The sequence below is a fragment of the Pungitius pungitius genome, chromosome 21 (assembly GCF_949316345.1).
Source record: "Pungitius pungitius chromosome 21, fPunPun2.1, whole genome shotgun sequence".
In the NCBI taxonomy this organism is placed as follows: domain Eukaryota; kingdom Metazoa; phylum Chordata; class Actinopteri; order Perciformes; family Gasterosteidae; genus Pungitius; species Pungitius pungitius.
The window spans coordinates 5,443,383-5,469,984 of record NC_084920.1 but is presented as its reverse complement, the minus strand read 5'-3'; the positions used below and the strand labels follow the sequence as shown (position 1 = coordinate 5,469,984).

Sequence of the window (26,602 nt, the reverse complement as noted above, 5' to 3'; positions counted from 1 at the left end):
GGGTGTAAAATAACCTTGTTTCAATGCAGTGTGACGCTTTGATGAATTTATATAATTCATGAACATTCCAACTAGTTTCCTTTGTGAGTGACTGATGGATTTTCCCTGCAGGAGCACAGAAATTAGCTGAGTTGTTACGTAACCACTTTCATTGTTAAAGCTGTTCTAAACTTCAGTGGGGAAATGTTTAGGCACAGGGTGCACGGCATTAAGCTTTAAAGCTGGCTCCAGATGAGAGTCCCAATCCTCCTAAAGGCAATAAACAGAAGCCCTGTTATAATACAAAAGGATCCACATTCAGCTGATGCTATTCCAACACATAAAGATTTGATGTATCATTCCATTTATGTCACATCAGCATCCTCAGAGATCTGATGGAGCAGAAGAAAGTTCACAGAGTTGCATGGGCAGATGTGTCAGGACAATCCAGATGAGGAATAGCCAACTGTATGATCTGAAGGTGTATAATCTACTTTGAGAATAGATGAAATCATGAAGTTAAAACTCGCTCAGATTTTATCTTACAGTTAAATAATATATATTCTATGTCTATGAACCGATTAGCAAAGACCAAATCAATTAATGCACAATTTGTAATGCTTTAATATGTATGCAACTGCATTATACTATAGTTTTCTTTACTGTCCAAGTTCCTGAGCACTGGCTCACAATTGTTTCTGAAAATAAAATCCAAGTAAGAAGTATTCAGATATGTTACTTTACTACAACTAATAAGTATTTATATTAAATATAACTTACATTAACAAAAGTAAAATAGGCTTAAGAAAAAAACACAAACATTATATTATTGGACTATAATTAGTCATGCCTTAATATGTGCATCGCTTTAATGGTGCAACTAGATGGGGCTGATTGTAAATGTAATAAATACTACTTTCACAGCCCTCCCCAAATCAAACATATTTCTATCTTATATGCAATAATCTATATCAGTGTAAACTGTTAAAGTAAAATATAGTGTCGTGGATTTTGATGTTTACCTCTTCTTCGATAGAGGACTAGATGGCCCTCGGTTTATGGTGGAAAATAAAAATAAGCAGTTTTCGATAGCAATAATATCATCATGTATTAGGTGAGTTATACTTTGCATTGACAAGTTCACCCAACTAACAAGTTAAGGATGCTGTCAAATAAATCAGTGGAGTAAAAAGTATTGTATAATACCTCAGAATAGTTTTCGTAATGCAAAATAAAGCGGCGGAAGCCAGGTGCGTCTACAACCAAGGCCCCGCCCACATATACCTTAAACGTCCACTGCACGGAAATATGATTGGCACAGAGCTGCTTGAACGGTGAGACATGGCGGAGTTAGTCGGCTGACAGAGGGAGGAAATGTTACAGCGAGGGAGAGCGAGAGACGCTTCTTGAAGAGTTTTTCTTTTTCTTTACACTTTTCAACATGTCGACAGAAGTGGACTTTTAGGACTGCAATGTCTCCGTAACGTGCGCGGAGCGGAACTCGGAGAGACGCCCCCCCCACCCCCCCTTTCCACACACCCCACCCCCGTTTTGTCGGGAAAGGACGGAGCGGCGGCTGCTGGGGGGGAAACGTGTTGTCATCTACGCGCAGTCAACAGCCTTGGGCAACAAATATGGCTACTTCTTGTGTATCCTCCGACTCGGGTGGAAACATCGTCCCGGCCGGGTCGCCTCGAATAGTTTCGGCGAGTTACGACACTTAGTACGAGGTGAAGTTAACCACCGAGCAACGTGGATTTGTCCCCGAGGCTGATTCCTTCTTTCTTTTTTTTCATTTTCCTGCCGGAGCAGAGGCGACACTCCGATGGAGCCCAAGAATAAAGAGTTGTTGGATAAATGTTACCACAACTTGGTGGAGTCGATTACAGATGCGGACCGAGTGGCGGATGTGCTGGCTCACTGCGGGACCCTGAGCCAGTCAGAGCGCCACGAGCTGGGACACAACTGCTCCACCAATTTGGAAAAAGTGGACCTGCTCCTGAAGATCCTCGTGAGTAAGGACCGAGACCACTTCGCGGAGTTCTGCACGGCCCTGGAGAAGACGCACCCACACCTGCGGTCCGAGCTGCTGACTGGCTCCGGACCAGTGGATCACACCACCGGTAAGAAGCAGACCGCTTGTTCGCTTGAAAGAAAATGCATGTATTTAAAGTTTAGTTTAGTAAGGAGACATGCATATGTTTCATTTGCGTGTTGGTGTTTTTAGGGGACATCACATAAGAATGTTGATCATGGCCCAACCTGGTTTCGAACCTGCTCCATTAGGGGCATCGACCATACGAGAGATGACTAACTATCATGTGACCTGATGCTTATTTACTCTCACACCACTCTGCTTGTTTCCTTTGCCGTGCCACTGAAAAGCAAAGGCTGCCAGCCCTCTGTGGAGGTATTAATGGACCTAAAAAGACTCAAACAATCAATGTAGGCACAGTGGAACTGCCTGAGGTTGTGTGTTAAATAATCAATACCCCCCCTGTCAAAGTCTAATGGACGAGTGAAGAATTAAATATGTGTGTTAACGCACATAATGATTTACTTTAGAGTGAGAGTATAACATGTGGTTAGTTTTGTCTTGGCACAAATGTATTACCACAACTAGCAATTCATTATATTTTGAATTCATGTATAAATTACTTGTGTTTGTTTTATATAAATGACTTGGTCTATAAAATGCAAATTGCAGTTAATTTGATCAGCCATTTAGCCTGCAATGTTTGTTTCTATATGGACAACCGGTCTTAACACAAAGATATTCAGTTTACTATCATGTCAGAATAATGCTGCAACTCTTTTTATTGAGGGAATGGATAAAGCAAACGTTTGCTGAATCCAATCTATCAAAATAATGTACCATCAATTTACCTTCCACCTTTTTTTCCAGCACTTTACTGGACATTTGTTTTTTAATTGCAAAGATTAACAAGCTATTCACTCTAAAGTACAACAACAGTCATCTTGTAGTTTTTTTTAATAAAATGATGATTACCTATGAATATGTTTTCCTAACTTTAACAGCAGAAAATCTTTTTTGGGATCCGCCTCGTGATTTCCATCTAAATACTTGCACATATCATATTCTGCAGCATTAATGCATGCATATTGCACGCAAGAGCATGGTTGTTGTGCACAGCACATCCACTGCACCTTTTGCATTTCAAAAGCACTATTTGCATTGCTAGTTGGTTTGTTTGCACTCGACTATTGCGTAGTACTGAGTGAGGTGTTAATTATGCATTTATTCTGTCCTTATTATTTATGAGAACTGAAGCTGCACAGTGAGTGTACTTTTCTGAGCTTTTACCCTTTTTGCGCTGCGTTTCACAATCATGTACGCTGTCTAAAACAGAGTGCTGGGGAGGGTTGTGCACATGCACACAATTTTGGCTGCTCTTCGTAGTCTGCAGCGCCCTGTTGGTAGTCACACAGGACACAAATGGTGCTGAGCTGCTTTTTGCTACCGGGCAGACAGGTTCCTCCACTGCATGGCCAAAAGAAGGGCCTTTCCCCAGGAAAACAGTAGCTAGCTACAGCCTCTGTCTTCAAATAATATGTGCACGCAGCTGCCTAATTTCCCCACTTACCCAGAATCCCACAGGGCGAGAGCGCTAGATCATCTTTTGAAATCAAAACAATGTTAATGAACGAGAGCTTCATTACTTAACCCCCAGCAGGTCATCTGAAATCCCACACAAACAACAGAGGTGCTACATTTAGCCTATTCTGTTGACTGTGATGTGAATAAGATGAATATTGGTTGTTTTCAGTAAACTGATATCCTGTAGTTTCACTTAACCGTAGGGGCAGAGCTGGAACTCTTTTTTTTGTTTACAGATTGTTCAAACCTTTTCTAGAAGAACAATAACATGACGACAACAAATCACAAGGGTGTGTGTCGTGGTTCACTTTGCCGCAAACAATAAGACTGGATGTCAAAGAGTAGGAGAGTTCCACTGAATTCAAACAATAAAAACACGCGACTCTTGAGGCCGTACTGTTCATGTTATGCAAATCCACATGAAGTTCATCTTGATAATAGAGCCAGTTGAAAGTCAAGAAGTTCAGAGATACTTTGTGCCTGCACCAAATTCCACGTCGGTTGTTGCTGTTGATACAATTCACCCAGGAACCCAAAGGGCGGATTCTCTCAGCACCCTGCGTGTCTGCACTAAACGTGAAGTTGGGATTTTGACGGACGCAAAAGTCTCTTTTTCCAGGTCTTGTGGATCCCTGCTGCATATTCTAAACTGTTGTATAACGTTTTGCATGGCTCCAGAGGGAGTTTAATGAAACCTGACACAGGCATCTATAAAAAAAAAGTATCTTTTAAAAATTCAACACCAAGAGCTTGTCAATTGAATCGCTGCAGTGATGAATTCCCATATTTTACGACCTCCTGTAACTAGATGCCAGAAGGACACTTGACCTCATGGACGAGAACAAACAAAGTGTTTGAGCACCTAAACCCAAATGAAATTCTACTTCGTGGAAAGCGCTCTGATCTGAGCAAGAACACAAACCCATTTTCACTGAAAAGGCACGGAATTGACCAGATGTGGTTTTCAGATGAGATCAGCTGTGTGTTGGGGCTGCTGTTTTCCGCTCTGAGTTTAACGTTTCTCAAACGTCGGACCATGCGCCGAGTTTGTGACTTTTAGACCAGATATCAACTCAAATGAGATACTTGGTGAGTGTTGGGAAGGAGCAAGGTCCCTGTCACATGAGTTCCACACGGGAAGAAAAAGTGAGTGCGCTATAACACGGTGAACCCTGCACATTGAGACACTGTCTGCTCAAACAGAGTCATGGGAAATTTAAGCTAGAGAGAACAAAGAGGGCTTGATCCATTGGATGCCACAGCTCCTGAGGCACATCAGTCTCTTTTTTTTTTTTTTTTTTTTTTTTCTCTTTCAGTCTTTGGCTGGGATAAAAAGGGGTGAGCGATATTCCTTCCAGTCTTAATCAAACTCATAGTCAGGAGGAACTCCTCCAGCCAGGGATTTATTCAGAGTTCTGGGACGTGGGGTAAATAGAACCGTTTGTCATGCAGTCGAGCGCTAGACTTTACATCAGGGGTGGAAGTTGCTGAGTGAACTGAACTGTAAGCCGCTCCTCCCACAGCCGGGTGGGATCTCCGGTAAATGCCTGCTGCTGGCTGTAGGATCACTCTTTGTCTATCAAGCACACCCCCCCCCCCCCCCCCACCCTCCCCCCAAAAAATGTTAAATGGTGGAAAATATGTGAAAACCCAATATCAGATTAACAGTTGGAAGTGGAGTGGAAACGACTCAACCAACAAAACACAAATATATGGTTTCAGTTGATTAAACATCTCAAACATTCTGGTTTCCACTAACTACAATTTGAGGATTTACTGCTTTTCTCCCATTGGGTTCTGGGAAATTCTGATGTTTTGTAGACACTTAATAGTGTCAGTTATCGGTTTTGAAATAGAAAACTGTAGCATGAACAATATGTTTATTTAAACATTTTTAAGAATTGCATTGCAATAATTCAAAAAATCTTCAACTGCCAGTGAAAAATGCTGCTTTCAGATTCTTTTGAGGAATAATTAATGTTGTTTTTAGTTATCAATTAACCTCTTCTCCATAATACAAGTTTTACAGAGGTGTCCTTTCTGTACAGTTAATTATGAATCAGTGTGGGCTGTAAAAGAAGGCGCTTTCACATGAGAGAGGGGGGAGGTTGTTGTCAGAGGAGATGAAAGGAGAACCTCTGAGGCTGCAGCCTTTTTGGGGCCCTGGCTAGTCAGTATTCAAGCTCCTTGCCCAACTGATAATTAGCCACACTCTGCGGTCAGCCCACAGCGCCCTCATCCCAAGTTAGGGAAAGTCCCACCTTCATTATGCCTCCAGCTGCCCCCTTTCTTTTTCTTCAGTAAAGGCCCCCGAATGCAATGCCCCCAAGCGCCATGGCCTCGCTGTACCACGCCGCGCCAGAGATAATTGTCCGGCTGTAATGCTCACAACTGCCTTTAATGTTTTTTATTCCCCCCCCCCCCCCCCGAAGGCTCCACTTACAGCATCTTGTCCACCATGCCGTCCGACTCGGAGAGCAGCAGCTCCCTCAGCAGCTTAGGTGAGTGTGGCGCTCATGCTGGTATTCATGTGTAGAAATAAACACGTTATATTCCAGGGGATGATACGTATCGTTTATGGTTTGTGGGAAAGTATTAGTCAAATAATAGTCAGTCATCGCTGCCTGTTTAGAGCACATGCAAGTGATTACACAGATGTGAGAAGGATTTAGAAAACCTCTACACAGACTTCATTTGAGAGGATTTGACTGGTCAATGCCACCAAAAGGGAAACCAAGCTCTTGATTTGTGTCAGTGGTGAGATTTCTGTGTGATTTTATATATATATATATATATATATAAGTTATGAGGTTAATGAGTAAAACAAGAGGGATTTTGATGGCAAAAATGTTTTGGTTAATTAGCAATCACAAAGAGCACTTGTCATTTGGTTAATATTTACACCAAGTAAGTTCAGTATAGCACTTTCGTTTTCTCTTTCTGGCCTTTTATATTTTCAGCAAAAAGTGCGTGATCTACTAGCTTGACTGAGCATCGAAGCGAAATAGACGGAGCTTCACAAAACGCCCCTATCGTTTGAGCTTTACAAATGGCACATGCCACCGGTGACATGCTGACTCACGCAGGTACTCCCGGTCAAGCCTCCTCCCCTCCGCCTGCCCACATGGACGGCCACCAGGTCAACGAGAAGATGGAGACCGTTCTGTTCCAGCTCAGACATGTGACCAGAGAGCGGGACGAGCTACGCAAACGCCTGGCTCTCTCTTCACCCGGAACCACCTTCGATGACTGCAGGTACCGTTCTAATGTCACGCACCTGACCGTCTGTTTTCCAAAACGTTGACACAAAAGCGCAGTGATCCTGTGTATATGTGGCCACAGTGTCTAAGCAGCAAAGACACGAGTCAAGTAAGGTCCTATGTGGCGCAGCTCTGTAAAACAAGAGGGTGGCATTGCATTTTAATGATCCCTAAAGTGTTCCATGGAGCACACATTTTCTCCGAGGTTTGTCCGCCTCTTGCTTCTCTCGTCCTCCCACAGGACGTCTTAGAACTGGTTTTGAATGCACCACAATTTTGTCTCCCTATCCCCCCCCCCCCTCCCCCTGTTTTGAAATAGACCAAACTCTAAATCGGGTCACGACTACGAGCGGCTAAAGCTGCAGTGCATGAAGGCGATGGCAGACCTGCAATCCCTGCAGAACCAGCACAGTACCACCCTGCAGAGGTGCGAGGACGCTGTGAAGAAAGCCGACTTCTACCAGTGAGTGGAAAGCCCTTCTGCAGAGCCTCTTTTTGTAAATTTTTCAACAGCTGGTGCATTTGGGCTCTATGCATTCAAGCTCTGCCGGCAGGGTTTTAGCTGGCTTTAGTTCTCCCTCCGACATATTCACAACAGATTGCATAGAACAGATTTTACTTCTGCGAGAGTAATCGGGATGAAGCCTTTCTGGGTTGACCCTTGGAGAAAAAAAAAATCCTCCCAGTCCCTCATTTATTTAATTTTGTTTTTGTGATTTGTTCATAGAAAAGGGCTTTTTTTAATAATGTCTTGGGAGCTTAAATCTGGAGTTGTCATTTCAGATCAAAGGTTGACATTAGGGACAGAATTACTGCACAATAGGAATTGCCCTTCTGAAAAGTTCATTGCAAAGCTACATAATCATTTGAACTCTGTGTAGCACGGCATCTGTGCCGTGAGGATAATGCTACCAACACAGCACTTGTTGTCCTGTGAAATAAGCCGCGCCGAGTCGTTGTGAGAGGGAGGCTGGTCTACTTGCATGATTTAATGATGCCATACTGTCTCCAAAGTGTAGGGAGTCAACATCTGGCACCAAATGCAAACGGGCAGATGACAGATTATTTGCCATTTTAAGCCACTCCTTCTGGGCCGTTCTTTGCACACCACAGGAAGTCTGTATTTACAGTGTTCTTTCTGTCTCTGCACTTATCCAGTAGCAATGTATTCAACGAAGATCAATAAGTTCCTTAACTGTTACCAGTAAAGCGCTGTGGCATAAAATGCTGTTCATATACAAAATATAAATACAAAATATTCTCTGGTTCCTTCTCTTCTAAATTTCTGGTTTTATATCATTGAATATCTTTGGGGTTTTCGACCGAAGGCCTTTTCGAACAAGCAACTTAAAGACATCCCCTTGGATGTGATATGCATTTCTCTAATGTACATTTTCTGACCTCCTGAAGAGCAAACAATATATCTGTATATAATAAAATATCTATATAAATGATCCACTGCAAAATAATCATTAGTTGCTTTGAGCAAAATCTAAATTGCTGTTGCATAGTCCTATATATCTTGCTGATGCTACCGGCTGTGCTCTCTCCTCAGTACGCTGCAGAGCCGCCTGGCGAGCGAGCAGGCCCAGCTGAAAGAGGAGCTGGAGGCCATGAGACGGGACAACATCCAGCTGGTCAGGGAGCACAACCACATGAAGCAGGCCTGCGAGGAGATGAGGAGGCTGCACGAGGACGACCAGAGAGAGGTGGCTGAAATGAGGATTCTGCACCAGCAGGTACCGGTGCAACTGTGCCTCCCATCCACGTAGCTTCCACCGCTGCAGCTGATGAGAATGCGTTATCTGGTGCATACGGTCCGACTGCCTTTGGGTTTCCATCTTTTTGAATCTTGACAAATGGGACAAGAGACAAATGCGTTTCTCGCTCAATGACCATAACGTCCAAGATGACTACATCATTCAGAGAAATAGGGTCAGACAAGCTCAACACTCCTGGATTTCCATACATCAAAACCTTCTTTTAAATTAGACAAATGAACTTAACGTGCAGCTTTTACTGTTTCCCCATCGGGCATATTGTCTGACTCCAGTTGGGAGATCAGATCAAATAAATGTAACCATCAGGGAATGTCTATCACACGGATCTTTCAAAGCAAGGATGCATGCATCATTAACCTCGGCTCACGTCATCATCAGTCAAACTAGCGTTCAGCCAAATTGGCAGTCAAATTATCTCAGTGATGTCAACCGACCGTTGTGTAATTATTAGATGCCGGTGACGTTGAGACCAAAACAGGGAATGTAAACAAGATATCTCATTTGACTCCCAGGCATCTCATTCATTGAGCAGTCTGCCTGATTCATCAGAAGAGCAGAAGAGCCTGCACTCATGTGCTGATGTGCTTGTGTGTACATGGTGACAGAATTAGTCCTATAAATTGCTTCCACGATTGACAGTGTAGCACCAGACAGGAAACATTTGGAGAGCGAGTTAACCACTATACCATCAGGATGGCGTCCTTGGCTGTTACTGTGGTCACCGCATCTGGCTTTAAGTCTCGCCCTGGTTGAGGGCTAAAGCTCTGGTTGATTACTTTACAGATTAAGCAATTAAGCAATGTCTGGGCCAAAACGTAGTTAAATTATTTTTAAGACTTCATTATTTACATTGAAGCTAGCTTGAATTCTAAATGGAATTTAAACAGTACCACCAAACCTCATCTTTATGATATATAACACCATTTACTGCATTTGTCAGGCAACATCCTTGATGCATCGCAAATGGACAAAATGAGTAATCCCACTGTACTCTTCTAATTCAGTTTGAATGAATAATGTCATTTCCAGGTGATGAGAGACGGGTCATCTGATGTCCTCAACAAGCTTTATGACTCCACTGTTGACAAGTTGGAGGCATTGAAGAGTGACTACGAGGCTCTGAGGAAGCGCTACAACGAGAAGACGGCCGGTCACAACGCAGACCTCAGTCGCTTGGAGCAGGCTGAGGAGGAGAACCACCGGCTGCAGAGACAGCTGGATATGCTGCTGAAGCAGAGGGATGCTGCCATCCACTATCAGCAGCAGTACTCCTCGTCTATAAGAAGGTGAAGCCGGAAATATCACACACACATACTCAACCAGCAGCAATTACACAAGCTACGCAACCAAACACACACCCTAAGCAGCTGTAAAAAGTGTAATGATTAACAGCAGTTGCAGCAAACTTTCCTTCAAACTGTACTCAAGCCAAGGTCAAATCTGCACAGTGCTTAAAACATGCTTAATCCAGGGCGGATGAAGCTTTGCCGTTGGGCAAATGCTTTCTTGCTTTAACTTTTCATTGATGATGTCGAGATTGCAAGCGTGGTCACTTGCTATTTATGCCTGTACTTCTCTTTTAGTTTCTCTTTTTAAAATTTATTTTAGCACCACTCAGGAAATCTACAGATGCAAAGGGTGACCATTTAGCCTCTTAGTCATTTAGTGAGCAGCAAAACCCATTCCTAATGTGGTGCAGGTTTGACAGCACACAGCAAGAACTTTCCAAAGCCACTGCTCAGAACACGGAGCTGCAGCGAGAGATGGACCGGCTGCAGTCGGAGGCGACACGGCTGAAGACCCAGCAGCTCAAGGCGGTGAAGGACGGCGAGAAGTACAGAGAGGAGCGGGACTCTGTGATCAATGAGTACCGCCTGATCATGAGCGAGCGCGATCAGGTGATCAAAGAGGTGGACAGGCTTCAGACTGGGCTGGAGATGGCGGAGGCGAAGCTGATGAACACTTCCTCAGAGAGACGGGTGGCCGGTGACGAGCTGGAGGCTCTCCGACAGGTAACGGCTGACTACAGGGGTCCGTGGTCTCGAATTAGGTTTGATACTTTACAACGAACACATTGACTCCTCATTTAATCATGGAATTGTTAAATCATATCTCTAAAACACATTCATTTTGTGATGAATAATGACATTGTGCCGAATTAATTGTTGAGTAGTATCAGTGTTCCAAATGTTTTGTTTGTTGTTAATCTCGTCATTTAAACTACGGTGAGATTATTTAGGCTAGCCAAATAGCAATCATGCAATCGATGCTATTGAATCATCAATGCAATCATCAATGCTATTGAAAGGCCACAGTCCAGGATGAGGAGCATAGACAATGAAGAAAACTTGAAACAAACACCAAATTGACCTCTTTTAATACTTAATAAATAAAAAAAAAAAACATTTTGTAATCCTCAGGTTTTAACCTAATAGTATGCTTGTCAGTTGCACCTTTTTGTTAACTAAGATAAGATTTTATTGGTCGAGTTCCACAGTTGCACAAGAACCTGGACAAAGAAGCAGGCAAAGAGATGTAGGAGAGACAATTCAAATTAATGAATTAAACCACTCTTAAAGTATTTGAGGGACTGTATGAATTCAGAACGTTTTTGATCCCTATCGTCCACTTGTGACATGACTTTGTGTGGCCTTCAAGGAGCTGGCCTCTGCATTGGTGGACAGGGACCGGGCCATCTGTGAAAAGAACGAGCTGCTGGAGAGATACTGCCACGAGGTGAAGGACAAGGCCGAGGCCCAGAAAGAGCTGAGCCAGGCCTGCAATGACATCGAGACGGCGCGCGAGGAGAGGGACGTGGCACGCAAGGAGAGGACCGAGGCCATCATCCAGAGGGACCAGCTGCTGCGAGAGTATTACCAGGCCAGACAGGTAGCCAGACAGACGGGAGATTTATCATTACAAATGGAGGGATTGGTTTTCCCCCTCGACGATAATCCCTTCATCCCATCTCATATAGTTGTCGTAATGTTTTTATTTATTTATTTATTATCGCCCAGCAGCTGGCAGCTTTCCACCCATTGATTTTATTTGAAAAACGCTCCATCACCTATCACACTGGTTTCAGTTTGATCAGAATAATTGCAGTGAAAGTCCAGGGATTCGTGCATTAGGAAATTACCAGCAATTATAGTAAAAAGGCTTCCAGACTTTGAACTGCACTGCTTCACAAATGGATAATTAGGCCAAACTCTACAATAGAGTCTAGAGTCTAATGGAATTCATTTAGTCACAGATTTAATTAATGCTCTCACTATACTTGGCAGCCTCCCTGCTGTACAGTTTGTAGTTATTTAGAATGGGAAAGCATTTACCAGAGATCCTCCAGCAGACATAAACCTATTCTTCTTTATTTAACTCTTTAACCGCACTACCTGGTGCAATCTGTAACTGCCGCCGCCATTATCATCATCATCATGGGCCAAAGTTGCTTTTGAGTTGGCAGCAAAGTGATGATGAATTTCATCTCAATGTCAATTAAGTTGAGTCTTTTATGAGAAGGGCAGGCATCACGTCAAAAACATTGCAGTGGTCGGTAGTGCAAGAATGTTGCAGACCATGTTTGCAGATATTGAAAGAATTGTATTCTTTGTTGTATTAATTGTGTGTATGTACCATATTTTGGCGACTATAAGGCGCAAATTCAGTGAATCGTCTATTTTAGAACTATTTTCCTATATAGGGCGCACCGGATTATAAGGCGCATAGAATAGAAGATACTGCAGTAAAACGTTTGACTAGGGCTGCGTTATGCATCCAGTAGATCGGGCTGTGCTAAATCAAACTTTATTAAGCGTTCTGAAAACTCGTCACTCGCATGGTAACGTTGTTCAAACGTTAATGTGGATATTAACAATATCTCTGAACCTCCAACTTTCGTTCTTGATTAATGAAAACATTCTTGGCAAATGCTTTCGTCCATCTTGCACCGAGAGGCAGCGCTGGAACAGACGGTGGCGCCTCGCGGCGGACTGTCAGCTCGATCCCGAGATCCAACTACGAGCTTTTTAACTACAGCAGCTTTAATATAGGCTGTTGGAGCTGGAATTACCGCGGCTGCTGGCACCAGACTTTCCCTCCAATGGACCCTCGTTAACCAGTATGGATCAACCAATTTATCCATATATATGGCGCTCCGGATTATAAGGCGCACTGTCGTTTTCTGAGGAAAAAAAATGATTTTAAGTGCGCCTTATAGTCGCGGAAATACGGTATGTATCGGATTGGCAAATATTAGTAGTTACCGTATGATGCATTCCACCCGAGTTTAACACGGATTCAACTTTTTGCTCGGTGACTCTTGTTTTTGTTTTTTCTAAATAATTCACACAATGCAAATAGAAGGATGAAAACGTCCTCCATTGTCTCAAAAACAAGCACTGTACCTCCAGAAACAAGACTCTGCCACCCTTGACATGGAACGAGCCAACAAGGAGATTGACATCCTGAGGAAGCAGTATGAGGCCATTTCTCAGGAGCTGAAAGAAGCCGCGCAAGAGGCCGAGGTAGCCAAGTGCCGACGAGACTGGGCCTTTCAGGAGAGGGACAAGATAGTGGCCGAGAGGGAGAGCATACGGTAAGGATTGGGGTTAACAAAGATTTGTTATATAAAGATGTCTTTTTTCCACCAAAATAGATTTGTTTACATTTTGGCATGTTGTTGATTTTTGTCTTCTCAGCACGCTATGTGACAACCTGAGACGGGAGCGGGACCGTGCTGTGAGCGATCTGGCAGACGCGCTGAGAAGTCTGGACGACACGAGGAAGCAGAAGAACGACGCAGCGCGCGAAATGAAAGAGCTAAAGTGAGTCGTTCCACCCCAGGTTTTTGACAGAATTCATTTTTTTTTAGAAGATTGAAGATTAAAGCCTTACGAGTATCTGCTGTTGTTTCTACTTGTGTCAGTTTTTTCTCCTCCTTATTTTGTGGATCCATAACTATTTCATGTCTGACCTTTTGGCCACCCGGTGGAGGATGTGTGTAATTGTGGCACAAGACTGTACTTATGCCGCTCTGTGCCCTACAGAGAAAAGCTGGACGACCAGTTAGAAAAGGAAGCAAGGTTTCGTCAGCTGATTGTTCACAGCTCACACGATTCAGCCATCGACACCGACTCGATGGAGTGGGAGACGGAAGTTGTGGAGTTTGAGAAGCGAAGAGTAAGAGCTAATGTGAATTTACCAAAGCACAACAAGAAAATAATTGTCTTTTGTGAACTGTAAATGTATCATATGTTTTCATATTCAGGACATGGATTTGAAAGCGCTTGGGTTTGAAATCGCTGAAGGGGTAAATGATCCTTATTTACCAGGAGATGGTGGCGTTTTTGTCAGTAAAGTGGATAAAGGAAGTGTTGCTGAAGGAAGGTTAAGGTACATTTTTCACTACTTTTGCTTTTCAACAAATGCAGCAAATCATCTTTGTACCATTTAAAGATGTGTTCCTTTTTATGAAATGCAATGTGTTAACGTGTAATATTGTCTAAAGTAAAGGCAGATCAGTATCCTGATTTTCTTTTTTTCCTTTTCATACATTGCCTTGGAGACTTTACACTTTTTAAAATATCACTCACCTTCTATCTGGTTAGGGTGAACGATTGGTTGTTGAAAATGAATGATGTGGACCTGACCAATAAGGATAGGACACAGGTGATCAAAGCGGTGCTGAGCGGCGAGGGAGTGATCAATCTGGTGGTGCGCAGGAGGAAGTCACTAGGAGGACGGATCATCGCTCCGATCCAGATCAACCTGGCTGGACACAAAGGTCGGCTTTGAGCTTTATTGTTACAATGCTGCTGTTAACATGCAACTGAGCACATTCAGTAGTTTTAATAGTTTTAATACTACTAACGTAATGGGTAATTTTTGTTGTTGATGTTTTATCTTCTAAGCGGATGTTTAGATAAGTGGATTAATATCTTTTGAAGAGGGATAGAGCAGTGTCGTGGGATCTCTGATGTTTTTATGTCTTACCTCTCAGACAGCGGCATCGGTCTGGAAAGTGGAGTGTTTGTTGCCACCTTGACTCCGGGCACTCCAGCAGCCAGAGACTGCGCTCTCACTGTCGGGGATCGACTGTTAGCTGTGAGTATGCTGTCAAAACCACTGTTTTACATGGCAAGAAATGATGCCCAAGTGATGACGGATGAAGGCAGAGATGTCGGCCTTTAGTGCCCTCTCCTGGCTAGAGGCATATTCACTAGTGTAAACTAATGCTTCAACTTTCACACAGGATTGTTCATTAGTAATACAGGAAACCGATGTGTGCCAAAGAGTTTGGCAATGAATGCAGATTAAACTGAAAAACTAAATAGCTGTCAGACTCTGATCAACGAGAAGATTAAAATCTTGAAGTCTAAGAGTATTTTACACAAATGGTGGGCAAACTGCGGTTCCCCCTTGTACATGCTTTCAATATTATAATGATGTATAACATGTTGTATTTAAAGGCAAGTTGTAAATTCAGTGTTTATTTATTGTTTATCTTCTCTGTAGATCAATGACATTGCTCTTGATAACAAGTCACTCTCTGAATGCGAGTTTCTGCTGAGGAGCTGCCGTGATTCTCTCAGCATCTCCCTCATGAAGGTGAAGTGCTCAGACCTACAAATACACACACTTTTATGCTTTTAATTTCTTAGTACTTAAAAATGTAAGTATATTGAATGTAAGTATTACTTCCCTTCTATTACAGTTCCTACCGCAGAGCTACTCAGGGCAAAGTTTATTTGAAGGTTCGAGAGACTGTCGGCTCCAGCCTTGTGAGATTCACGCCGGGAACTGCAGGAACTCCAAGCACAACTGCTCCACGCAAACGGACATTTGCAGCTGTGACTTGTGTGTCAAAAGGGACGAAGCGTGCAAGGACACGGGGGACTCTTTTTCCAACAGCTTCCCGTATTCCCGCTCCCCTTTCAGCCCTCGCAGTCCCTCGGAGCCCCGCCCGGACTTCTGCCACGGGAGGCCCGAGCTCCACCACCGGCCCTTCACCTTCACCCCTGCGCTCTCCAAGTGCAGCGCTCCACAGAACGCTTTGGACAGATTACTAAGCTCATCGGCGAAGCCCAGTGTAGGCACGTGGCCAAAAGTCCCAACGGGAGTTTCGGTTCCTGAGTGCACACAGCTCTCCATATACAAAAGGGTCAAACAGAGGAAGTCCATCTTGGAAGGGAATGCCTTCAGGAGACCGGAGACGTCCTCGAAGCTGGACTACATGTCGCTTTCCCAAAGCTTCCCAAATCACTTGCCGCCGAGCTCCATATCTGAATCCAACCCTCAAACCCCTCCCACCCCGCCAGTCCGGAGTGACTCGTTCAGGTTCAGACATCGCCAGCAGAACAGCTCGTCCTCCGACTCCACCACCACCGCCAGCACTCCACCTGGCAACCCGGTTCGGGCCATGAGCCCACGGGACCAGGGAGAGGCAGGGCACCAGCTCTATTACGCCGACGGCCCCACAGGGGAGGCCAGAAGCAGCTGCTCAAAAGCCGCTGAGCAGGAGGAGGGCCGGAGCAGAGCGGAGGAGCGCCGGCCGAGGAGGCGGTACCGGCCCAAATCGGCACCGACACTGCGGCCGAATGTCACTCCAATTCACATCCCCGTCGCCATGCAGGTAATTCAGATACCGTCCTCATCTGCTTGATTAAAGATTAATGTGAGTCATGTCACAATATCCTTTCCCTTTTTTGCTTCTTGCAGGTGCAGAGTTTCTCTAACGACGAGCACTCCCCAGAGCCGATGCTCTCGGAGCGCTTCTCGCCCAATCGCTCCAATCGGTACGGCATGCACTCTGCACCCCCCAGCCACGGCAGCCGCACTTCACGTAAGTCATTGAAACAACTTTGCCGGGTGTTCGTGCTTCATTGGAAACAAATGGGAGACTCTGTGAACATGTGCCCCAACCTTTTTTTTTTTTTTTTTTTCTCTACTTGTAATCACTTGTCGGATCTTTACGTCAGAGGCTGTCCTTTGTGTTCCTGCAGACACGGCACAGCAAGGTTTAGCCCCGCGTCCCGCGGTGAAGGCGGTGATTACTAACCCAGTGTACCCCCCCTGGAGCCATGAGATCCAGACCAACAGATATCCTCCAGCGTCCAGCTCGGGCGTCCAGCCACGTTCACACACAAGGTGTCTGCCAGTTTCCTTTATTTTTCTACAGTTTTTCCTTGGCAGACATTTTTTTAGATATTCATTTAATTCCTCTGCTGCATTTTATTCTATACAAACACAGTTTTATAATCTCATGAGCGGATGGCATATAGCAAATTACCTCTTTCTCTGAGTTGAATTATGGAGGATTCACTGAAGCCTTTCTTTCCACTTTTAGCCCTCGGCATCAAGGTTGCCTCAGCCTGGACCTCGGCCACAAGCTTACTGGAGACTCGACGGCGACGAGCTGCATCCAACCACCACACAGCACCAACTCCCTGCCCTCCAGTAATATGTCCTGTAAACAAACGTTTAATGGTCAGTTCACCCAAATCCCAAACGTTCTCTTACTTGAATCAGACCGATTCATAATTTGAATATGAAAATTCCGAACTATGTTTTTTTTAGTCTGAAATGTATTGTCAGTGTCGTTATCCTGCCTTCACAATGAATAAATATTGTTCAATCTAAATCACACTTGTCTGTCTCTGCTCAGGAGAGACTGTGATGGATCAGCCACATCTTGCATAACCATTTTAGTAGTGCATCACAGCACAGTGCTTTATCACCTTCACTAAACCACATCCTGAGGGAGACCTTGCACTCTTTTTTTAAATGATGTTCTCTGCTTGCTGTGTTTAGGCTCTTCCTACACTCCTCAGTGCAAGGCAGAGCGCGTTAGGATCGTTCCAACCCGTTACCCGCGCTCCACTGGGTCAGACAAAGGTACGACGGCGCTTTGCAGAGAACGTCCCCTGATAACCAGCGTCGCAGAGGTGCACATCGAGGCTCAGCTCGCGCCTTTCTCCGCTGACTTTCCAGGCTCCCGCTCGCATTCGGAGTGCAGCAGCCCGACGCCTCCGATGTCCCCCGTCAACTTGGAGGAGACATCGTCTTTCACCAGCAGCCAATCGCAGAGCTCCATTTCCACCCAGCCCAGGATATCCGTCAGCCCCGCTGCCGTTGGTGACAGGCGGAAGGATGGGTATGCCAGTCCCTCGTTAGGGCCGTAATGCTGACATTATTCAGCAGAACATGACGGCTTTTCCTCCAGTTGTTTGTTCTTCTGTCTGCCTCATTGTAATTTAGTGCTTGCGAAGCAGCAAACAAAGCCGTGGGCCTCCATCCTCCTATCATTAGAACACCGACTGCCCATCTTTCATTTTATTCTCATCTCTGCCGCTGTTGATCTCTGCCCCCCCTCCCTCCTTTCTGCTTTGGGTGATCATTCCTTCCTTTTCTCTTTCCATCTCCTTCTCAGATTTGTCTCTCATGTGACTTCTTCTGTCAGACTGGCAGTTAAGCCAAAGTTCATCTCTTTAAAAAGTTTGAGGTTTGTCCTCTGCTTCTTGCAGCCCGTGAAATGCACTACCTCCAAGGCTGTTAGAGCCCCCCATGAAATTCTGTAGATTTGTAAAAAAAAAAAAAAAAGTTTAATTTACAGCTTCACTATTTTGTACGATTGCATGACTTTGAGTTAGCTTCTGAAATGTGCTTGGCATGTTCCCATGTCTTGTTAACTGAGGGATAGCAATGTATCTTTTAAAGACTTCTAAGGACTGTAGCAGTCATTTTTAGTATATGCATCTCATTCAGTTGCATGTTGCAGTCTCAATGGTTTCCCACAGATGTCTTTAACATTACAGTTGAAATACATGTTTCCCATTGTTTTGTTTTTTGCTGAAGGCCGTACTTGGAGCCTCGCAACGTGATGGTACGGAAAGGAGCAGAACCACTGGGGATCTCCATTGTGAGCGGAGGGAACGGAGGAGTGTTTGTGTCCAAAGTGACAGCAGGCAGCATCGCACATCAAGCTTGTTTAGAGTACGGAGACCAACTCCTCGAGGTACGGCCGCCTCCACACCTTGACAGGATCTCTAGCTGCACTTTACAGTTTCCTTTCCGCGTCTGATGGTCACTACTGTTTCCAGTTCAATGGAATCAACCTTCGCAACGCCAACGAGCAGCAGGCGCGGCTGGTCATCGGGCAGCAATTTGACACGGTCACCATTTTGGCTCAGTATAACCCTCACATGTTTCAGCTGGGAAACCACTCTCGTTCAGGGTAAGAAGGCAAGGAGGAAAGAACACCACAACAATCACTTACACTGTGCATTGCCAGCACAAGTGGTTCTAGTATAATGTCAGGACATTAAGAGAATGCTTATGCATCTCTACAAACTTTTATCAATGGAATATTTTCACAGCGAGCAACACATTATTGATTCACTTCCAGACAACAAACATGTGGATGATAACGATAGCAATACAGTTGACTCAATGAATGGCTCCGGTTTAACTACTGTCTTTTTTTTCTTTTCCTTTTTTATTCTTTTTTCTTTTTTACAACAACTTGTGTCCTTTAGTTCTCGTATGGAGTTGATCGGCGGCCAGCCGGCTAACCGCGACAGCGGAGCGACCACCCCGGACCACGACTGCACTGCCGACCCTCTGAGTGAACGGGACGAGGGCACCACGACGCTGCCCTCCAAGCCCACCACGCCCGCCACCAGCCCCCACAACTCCTTTAGGTTTGTCTTGTGATGTGCTAATGTTTATATGCCACTAGCCAACGGTTGAAGACTTTCCAGCCATTTCGGGGGCCAATGGTGAAGGGCAGGGCAAATTCAAAGCTTGAGTTTTGCTTCAGGTTTCCTGGTTGCAGTGCAACGGAGCCTCGGCTGGTGAGGCTGAAGAGGATCCAGGTGGAGCTGGGAGTTCTGATCTGCGGAGGCAATCTTTATGGCATCTTTGTGGAGAGTTTGGATGATGAAAGTCCTGCTAAATGTCCTGACGGCCTGCTGCCTGGAGACTTGATTTTGGAGGTACGCGCATGAAAAACTTTTTAATTAACCAAGAACGTCATAAAAACCTCAATATGAAAGACTTGGACCTGTGGCGTGGCTAACAAAAGATTCAACCACCTTCAACCTTTTGGTGTCACCAAATGAATCCAGCTTATGGATTAGATTTTTTGTTTGTCTGGCCAATCACTCCCTCTTCTCCTTATTAAACACACTGTTGACAAAGTCATTTGATGAAAAGGGTTTTGTGTTTTAAATGCGCTGTGAAAGTTTTAACTATGAAGCTTGCCTTTTCATAAGTCATCATTTTTTCTGAGGGGGCTCTCTAGGGTGCATCTCGTAGGATTGCAAAGCCAGAACTACCAATGCAATGTGGAAGTGTGACAGCAGCTGACTCACTGATACAGAACCAAGTTCAAGCACTGCCCCCTTTGAGCCTTTGTAGCACAACTCTATAAATCGCTGTTGTCGTGCCTCGTTGGGTTTGCTTTTATTGAAAATGATGTGTCATCTGTGTTGGTAGCCGAGCTGGGTGTCCTTTTGTCAACTATGTAATGTGTTTTTCAAACAGTACAACGGAATCTGCATGAAGAACAAAACCAAAGAAGAGGCTTACCTGGAAATGTTGAAACCAGCCGAAACCATTACATTCAAGGTCCAGAACTGTGTGGACAACCTGCCTGCAATCACAGAGTCCCCCGGAGACGGGTTTTTCATCAGGTACCTGAAAAGATCATATTAGTCATTGTGATCTCTGTTACATTCTTTTGTTCTTCCGTAGAACCCATAAAGAAATTCTCATATAGTATTTCGTTTTGAGTCGAAAGCTGTGTCCTCAAAATTCTCTTTTGATCTGGTGTCCAATGTTCAAAATTCAGTGGAACATATTCTTCATGTTTTTGTTGCCAGAGCACTTTATGACCGTGGGGCCGAGGTGGAGCAGGAACTGAGCTTTAAGAAAGACGACATCCTCTTTGTCGAAGATACACTACCAAACGGCAATTTTGGCTACTGGATGGCCTGGCAACTTGATGAGAATGCACAGAGGTTGGAAAAGGGGCAGATTCCAAGTAAATACATGTAAGTCCAGCCAAACACGTTTATGTAATTATCGCTGTCAATTATGTCCTTTTTGACTTATCGCAGCTTTTTGAACTCCTCTTAATGGTCCCGTCCGTGCTCTTGTGTCTCTTAAGGATGGACCAGGAGTTCTACCGACGGCACGGCGCGGCCGACATGAAAGACGACAACAGCACGGGCAAGACTCTGTCGGCCGCCGCGCGGCGATCCTTCTTCCGCCGCAGGCTGAAACACAAGCGGAGCGGATCGAAGGACGGGAAGGAACTGATGACTCTGGACGCCATAAGCACAGATTCTTTGCCCATTAATGAGGGTGAGGAATCCTCTTTGTTTACAAGCGATTTTGGCGAGTTTGTAAAAAAAATAAAAATAAATCCTACATCTCCAGTCTACGGCATGCACATCAGCACAAGGTGAAATGGAGTAAAGGACGGCAGACACAATGTGATTGACAACTGAGGTTATTCAAGGGCAGCTGTATCTCGTGTACTTTCTAATGAAGCGCATTTCTCTATTGAACTGCTCAGACGGAGTCATCCTGATGTACCAAAGGGTGCAGAGGGTGCAGGTCTCCTTCCCCAGACCAGTGGTGGTCTTGGGTCCATTAGTGGAGGCCAGTAAGGACATGTTGGTGAAGGAGGTTCCGGACCAGTTCTGTCGCTGTCTTCCCGGTGAGCAACAAGTCTGGTGTCAAACTACAGAGAAAAGTTTGACATTTCAAAATTTAAATAGTATAATGCATTCAATGAGCAAAGGTCTGTTTTTTTTAATTCAACATTTGTATTGTTTATGTTTATTTGACTTTCAGAGATAATGAAGGCTTCTCAGCAGGCGATAGAGCGCGGAGTGAAGGATTGTGTGTTCATCGACTACAAACGGAGGAGTGGCCATTTTGATGTGACCACCGTAGCTTCAATAAAAGAGATCGCAGAGAAGGTAAATTTGTCTCTCTGCTTATTTATTTTTAATTTCTTATATAATATGTTTGTGTACTACTGCCTCTATTTGCAAGCAGTTTTAAATCCATGTAGATCTAAATATATTTAACAGCATTTCTATCCATCAGTAGCCAAATGTAATATTTGTGTATTAATTGCAAATCCAGCAATGCAGCCAATTTTGTCTCTGTGTCTCTGTGTATCTAAAACCTTTGCGAGGTAAAGAGAGATTATTCATGTTTGAACCACACTCCCCATTTCTCATGTTGTCATTTTCTCTTATAGGACTGTCACTGTTTACTTGACATCGCACCTCACGCCATCGAGCGTCTTCACAGCGTTCACATCTACCCAATCGTCATATTCATTCGCTACAAAAATGCCAAACAGATAAAGTGAGTAATCCCTTGACTTCAAAGATGTTTGCTACGAGCTACCCGGTTTTATTGGCTCATGAGTATCTACTTTTCCATGACAACTTAACAAACGTATACTGATATTATGAATAGAAAGGCACAAAATAGATATTTTTCCATATTGACATTCCTTCTTCAATGTCTGATAGGGATGCTCACAAGAGCTAAAGTTCTTGAGCAAACACCACAATTTGTCTCACGGCCTCCTTTTTCAATATTTTGCTCAGCTCTTGAACTTCCTTTTTCAGGCCTTCCTTTTTTTTTTTTTCCACCTCGATGTCTTTTTTCATACCTTGGTTTTGCTGTCTCATGGTATTTATTTTTCATTTTGAAACCTTTGGTCCATCTTTACAACTTCCTGTTGCAAAGACCAGTGTTTCTCCAGAATGTTGTCTCGCCCTTTTTCTGCCTGCTTCTCAATTTCAAAGTCCTCGATCGTTCCCTGCAAATCTTTTTTCTGTTTTGCAAACATCGTGAATTTGATCTTGTTGGTGTTCTTTACACCACGCACCTTCTCCAATTCCAAGCGGGCCCTTGTTTTCTATTTGCTGGGGCCTTTTTTTCCCTTGTTCTTCGAGTACTTCCGTGAAGTTGCTCAATGTTTTTGAGGAGGTCTGTGTTCTTTCTGCGGAGGTCTTGTTTGTCCTGCCTCAGGGCAACGTTCTCACTCTTCAGATCCATCAGGGTGACAGCCGGAGTCATTGTTTGGGGCTTGTGTTCACAGGAGCAAAAAAACAACACGTTTCTATCTCACGTGGTATTTTCTGAGCAGAGTATCACTGGCAATATCTCTTCACTACTGTTGAATTGTGAAGCGTCTCCCTCAAAGCAATACCATTGACACTAATGATATAGAAACTAGAAATAAAAACAGCTGCTGCAGGATCCCACTTTCTCCATAGGGATCTATTTTCTTTCAGTAGGTTTTATTAAAAAATCTTCTGACTGTTAGTTCCTCTCATACTTTCATTACAAATGCATCCCCATAAAGCACTGTGACGCACCAGACCTATACGCACAACGACGGTAGGGACGTGTGCCTACCAATGTTTGAGCACATGAATTATCTTGGGAGTGAACACACATGCACTCGCACCGATAACTACACAAATAAAGACACACTAAGGTCTGGTAGAAATCCGGCTTTCTCTGCTACACCCACGCCTGCAAATCTATGAAGCGGTGCAGCGGGCGGACATGGTGGAGATTGATTCCTGCTAAGCTTTTGCTGTCATCAGCTTGAGTGCCAGCTGTCCAGGGAAAGCTTGCGCGCCCTGTGGCTCCGCTGTGTGGCGTGGGCGGCTAATACACTCCCATCCCCGCCCACCGCTGCGGCACACAAACACACCTCCCACGCTGCAGCAACTGATTTCCTTTGTGTTTTTTTTATTTATTTTATTTTATTCATCCTCTGGGAGGCAACAGCAGACCAGTATGTTGGCTGCACACTTAGTACCACAGAGAGAGGAAAGTGGATGTTAAGTTGGTTCATGTGCTCCCGGTGGTGGGGGGACACTGGGGAGTTTGAGCTTGAATTCAAAGCAAGACACGTGTTCAGCTACAGTAAAGTACGTTTTGGCTAGTAGAGTTTCCAGTAACGAGCTCTCATTTATATTGTACTTGTTGAGTTGCATCTGATAGTGTTGAAAGGTTTCATGATAGAAATGAGAGATTTAGCAAATGTATACATTACAGTATCCACGTTTGTTTAAGTATTATCAAACTTAACTTTTTTAAATGATTAATATTTATTTGAGTACTTTGAATTGTCGAGTATTTATTGTTCAGTTATTTAACAGTAGTAAAAAAAAATCTAATGGATTTATTTACCTACCTGATATGATAAATACTGGCTATAGTACCCTTGTATGCAGGCATAGCCTACTGATGCTTTTGCAGTTGTTGCAGTGCAGATTGTTTTGGGGTTTACGTTAAACATGTACAAATAAATATCACCAAATGAAAAGGGGGATTTATCTATGTGATTAGAGCAAACGGCTTTAAATCTCTTAACCCATCTATATAAACTGGTGCGGTATTGCAGTGTTATATGTGTGTGTGTGTGTGTGTGTGTGTGTGTGTGTGTGTGTGTGTGTAGTGTGATTTTCAAGAATGTTGACAGGTGCTGATGTTTTGTGTCTTCAGAGAGCAGAAGGACCCATTGTACCTGCGGGATAAACTCTCACAGAAACATTCCAAGGAGCAGTATGAGGCGGCACTGAAAGTAGAGCAGGAGTACAGCCGCTTTTTCACAGGTTGGTGGAAATTACAAGATTTTATCTCTGATATATTGCATAGATGCATCGTTTTATCTTATAGAGACGTGTGTATTAAATTAAGTAATATGTATAAGGAATAATTTGAGTGTGATTGCAGATTTCAACCCCTGTGTAGATAAACGCTTAACCTTATCTTAAAGTTTGATATTTTGACACAGTTTAATGCAACAGAAAATAAGGCCATCCGAGCTTTTTGGAACACCGTATCTTTTCAGTTTTTCGCAGGTCAGAAATAAAGTTTTGGTATCTAGAGCAGCAGCCAGTCTGACACACCCGACTGTCCAGCTGATTAATGACTCCATAAAATAAGTAAATTAATGGGGAAGGGCCCTTGGAATGAACACATCCCCTTTAACAAGGAAAGGTGGTTAGCCGGCCAAGAGAACTAAATATCAGCAGATGATTTTTATGGGTTTCTGTCTTACAGCTTTTTGATTTACAATTAAAGAATACTTATAATGCCAATTGTAGGGTGCACTTTTTGTTTCTACTTACATGGCTTAAATTGACAAATGCATATTTTTTTTTCTAACTGCCTGCCTGATTATACATCTGTATTCACATGTGGCGATGTCTCTTCGAGCCCCCCTAGAAATAGAGAAGTGAGCTTATGAGACCTTGCACACTACATTTTTTTTCAATTTTTTTACCTGCAAAATAACAGTTGAGTTGCCTTGTGGGTGATGTAGGCATCAGTTTGAAGCAACCCAACACTTTTCACAAATAACTTTGCACAGCTTTTTACTTTTTTTAAATTTATTTAAGATGATGGGAAGAATCTCTAGTTTCATCCGAAAGCGCAACACTCCTCAAGTGGATATTCCTCCCCACCCTCTCTGTGTTGCAGGCGTTGTCCAGGGAGGCAGCGTCGCCTTCATTTGCACTCAGATAATGACCCTCGTGGAGCAGGAACAGAGCAAAGTACTGTGGATTCCAGACGGAGCGCCGTAGAAATGTCCCCGCACACACATTATTCCAAAAACCGTAGAGACGATGAGATTATTTGTATGTTTGGGAACTCGATGGCTATTCACATATAGCAGTATCTGCACTGATGGTGACCATGTAATATTCCCACTATAATCATTTTTACTACAGTTAGATTTGTTTACACTAGTATTGAATACTTGAATGTTTTATTTCCCCTCGCATCTAGTAGCACTCCTTTTTTAATCCCACTTTGTACCACGAATATGTCAAACCACAGGACGTCTGCATCCACGCAAACTGAGGACTTTCTTCTTGAAGTGAAGATGCAAGTGGACCACTGTGTTCCCTTCTCTATATTTATACGTATTTTCCTGCCGAGTAACTTATGAAATCAAAGATGTTGCCTCTGAACTTTTTGTTATAAAAGTGTAGTTTTGTAGATGATGGGAAAGATATTTTCCAAATCAATGTTCTAACTTTCACATTAGTGAGTTGTCTGTCCTATTTTTCTCCTTTTTATAGCTCAGTCCTTTCATTCATCATTTTAGCCCTAAAAATGTTATTGTGCCAAGCTTAAAAACATCTTCTCACCCATCCTTAGTTTATTAACACTACAACATCCTCTGTATATATGTGTGTGTGTGTGTGTGTGTGTGTGTATATATATACACACACATATATACAGAGGATGTTGTAGTGTTAATAAAGCAGCAGGTGTTTTCTTTACACCACCCAGTTTGTGTGGTTTTACTGGTGTTGCCAATCTGTCCATCTTTGTCGTGTGGATTTTCTTAAGAAGGGTTATTTAATTTATGGTTCCTGGTTGGCTGTCAACTAAACACATTTACATGCATGTCTTGTCAACATTTCATGTTCAAGTTGGATGAAATGATCTGGGACCGCTCCTAATGAAGGTTAATATTTCTATAAAATATTAAAAATGGAGTACATGGAAAGCCAGTTGTCTGTGTTTTCCATTGAAATATAGGTTGTGTTTACTCTCCTGATCTTTGAGGCTTATTATTACATTTTGGTTCAAGCAGTGTGTTTTGTCGAGGAAAAAATGCCATAAGTTGGACCTCAACAATGTTCCCCTCTTGTCCACCAGAGAGAGTAAACCACTCCTATAGGTTGCAAGTGGTAAGATTCATGCCCCACATGAGCGTGTCTGTCTAAGTGATACATTCTCTACTTTACCGAGTTTGGTAACTTGTTGGTCAACATAGTTCCACAAGTGAAGAAACATTTACTTCTCTTTAGAGCGCATCACTTAGATACAAAATCAAAGCCCAATATCATAGGAACGTGTTAAAATATAAATGTCATCGGGTTCCTCATTTTTTGCCAATC

The 26,602-nt window shown here is 43.6% G+C and overlaps 1 protein-coding gene across 2 annotated transcripts; it reads left to right on the top strand.

The window, feature by feature from the left end:
• The first annotated feature begins 1,287 nt into the window (after nucleotides 1-1,287).
• LOC119213000 (disks large homolog 5-like) lies at nucleotides 1,288-26,602 on the top strand. Of its 2 annotated transcripts, none has more exons than XM_037463955.2 (33): nucleotides 1,288-2,102; nucleotides 6,031-6,099; nucleotides 6,700-6,853; nucleotides 7,178-7,321; nucleotides 8,414-8,597; nucleotides 9,669-9,925; nucleotides 10,339-10,651; nucleotides 11,298-11,528; nucleotides 13,049-13,233; nucleotides 13,337-13,462; nucleotides 13,685-13,817; nucleotides 13,906-14,030; nucleotides 14,246-14,421; nucleotides 14,638-14,741; nucleotides 15,153-15,245; nucleotides 15,352-16,269; nucleotides 16,356-16,479; nucleotides 16,640-16,784; nucleotides 16,984-17,123; nucleotides 17,448-17,531; nucleotides 17,628-17,790; nucleotides 18,492-18,651; nucleotides 18,737-18,870; nucleotides 19,172-19,336; nucleotides 19,456-19,630; nucleotides 20,181-20,329; nucleotides 20,519-20,689; nucleotides 20,806-21,002; nucleotides 21,217-21,360; nucleotides 21,498-21,625; nucleotides 21,913-22,022; nucleotides 24,189-24,298; nucleotides 25,170-26,602. In XM_037463955.2, exons 1-33 carry the CDS (start codon nucleotides 1,805-1,807, stop codon nucleotides 25,271-25,273), a joined length of 5,913 nt encoding a protein of 1,970 aa, XP_037319852.2. In that variant the 5' UTR covers nucleotides 1,288-1,804; the 3' UTR covers nucleotides 25,274-26,602. The 2 variants fall into 2 exon arrangements, with proteins under 2 accessions (XP_037319852.2, XP_037319850.2); XM_037463953.2 differs by having other exon boundaries at nucleotides 6,685-6,853.

Bases quoted from the DNA above. Each gene is read 5' to 3' on its own strand.
- LOC119213000 (XM_037463953.2), top strand. From the start codon at position 1,805: ATGGAGCCCAAGAATAAAGAGTTGTTGGATAAATGTTACCACAACTTG. The intron at 13,818-13,905 runs GTAAGAGCTAAT...TTTCATATTCAG, and splicing joins TGGAGTTTGAGAAGCGAAGA to GACATGGATTTGAAAGCGCT. The intron at 17,124-17,447 runs GTCAGTTCACCC...TGCTGTGTTTAG, and splicing joins CTGTAAACAAACGTTTAATG to GCTCTTCCTACACTCCTCAG.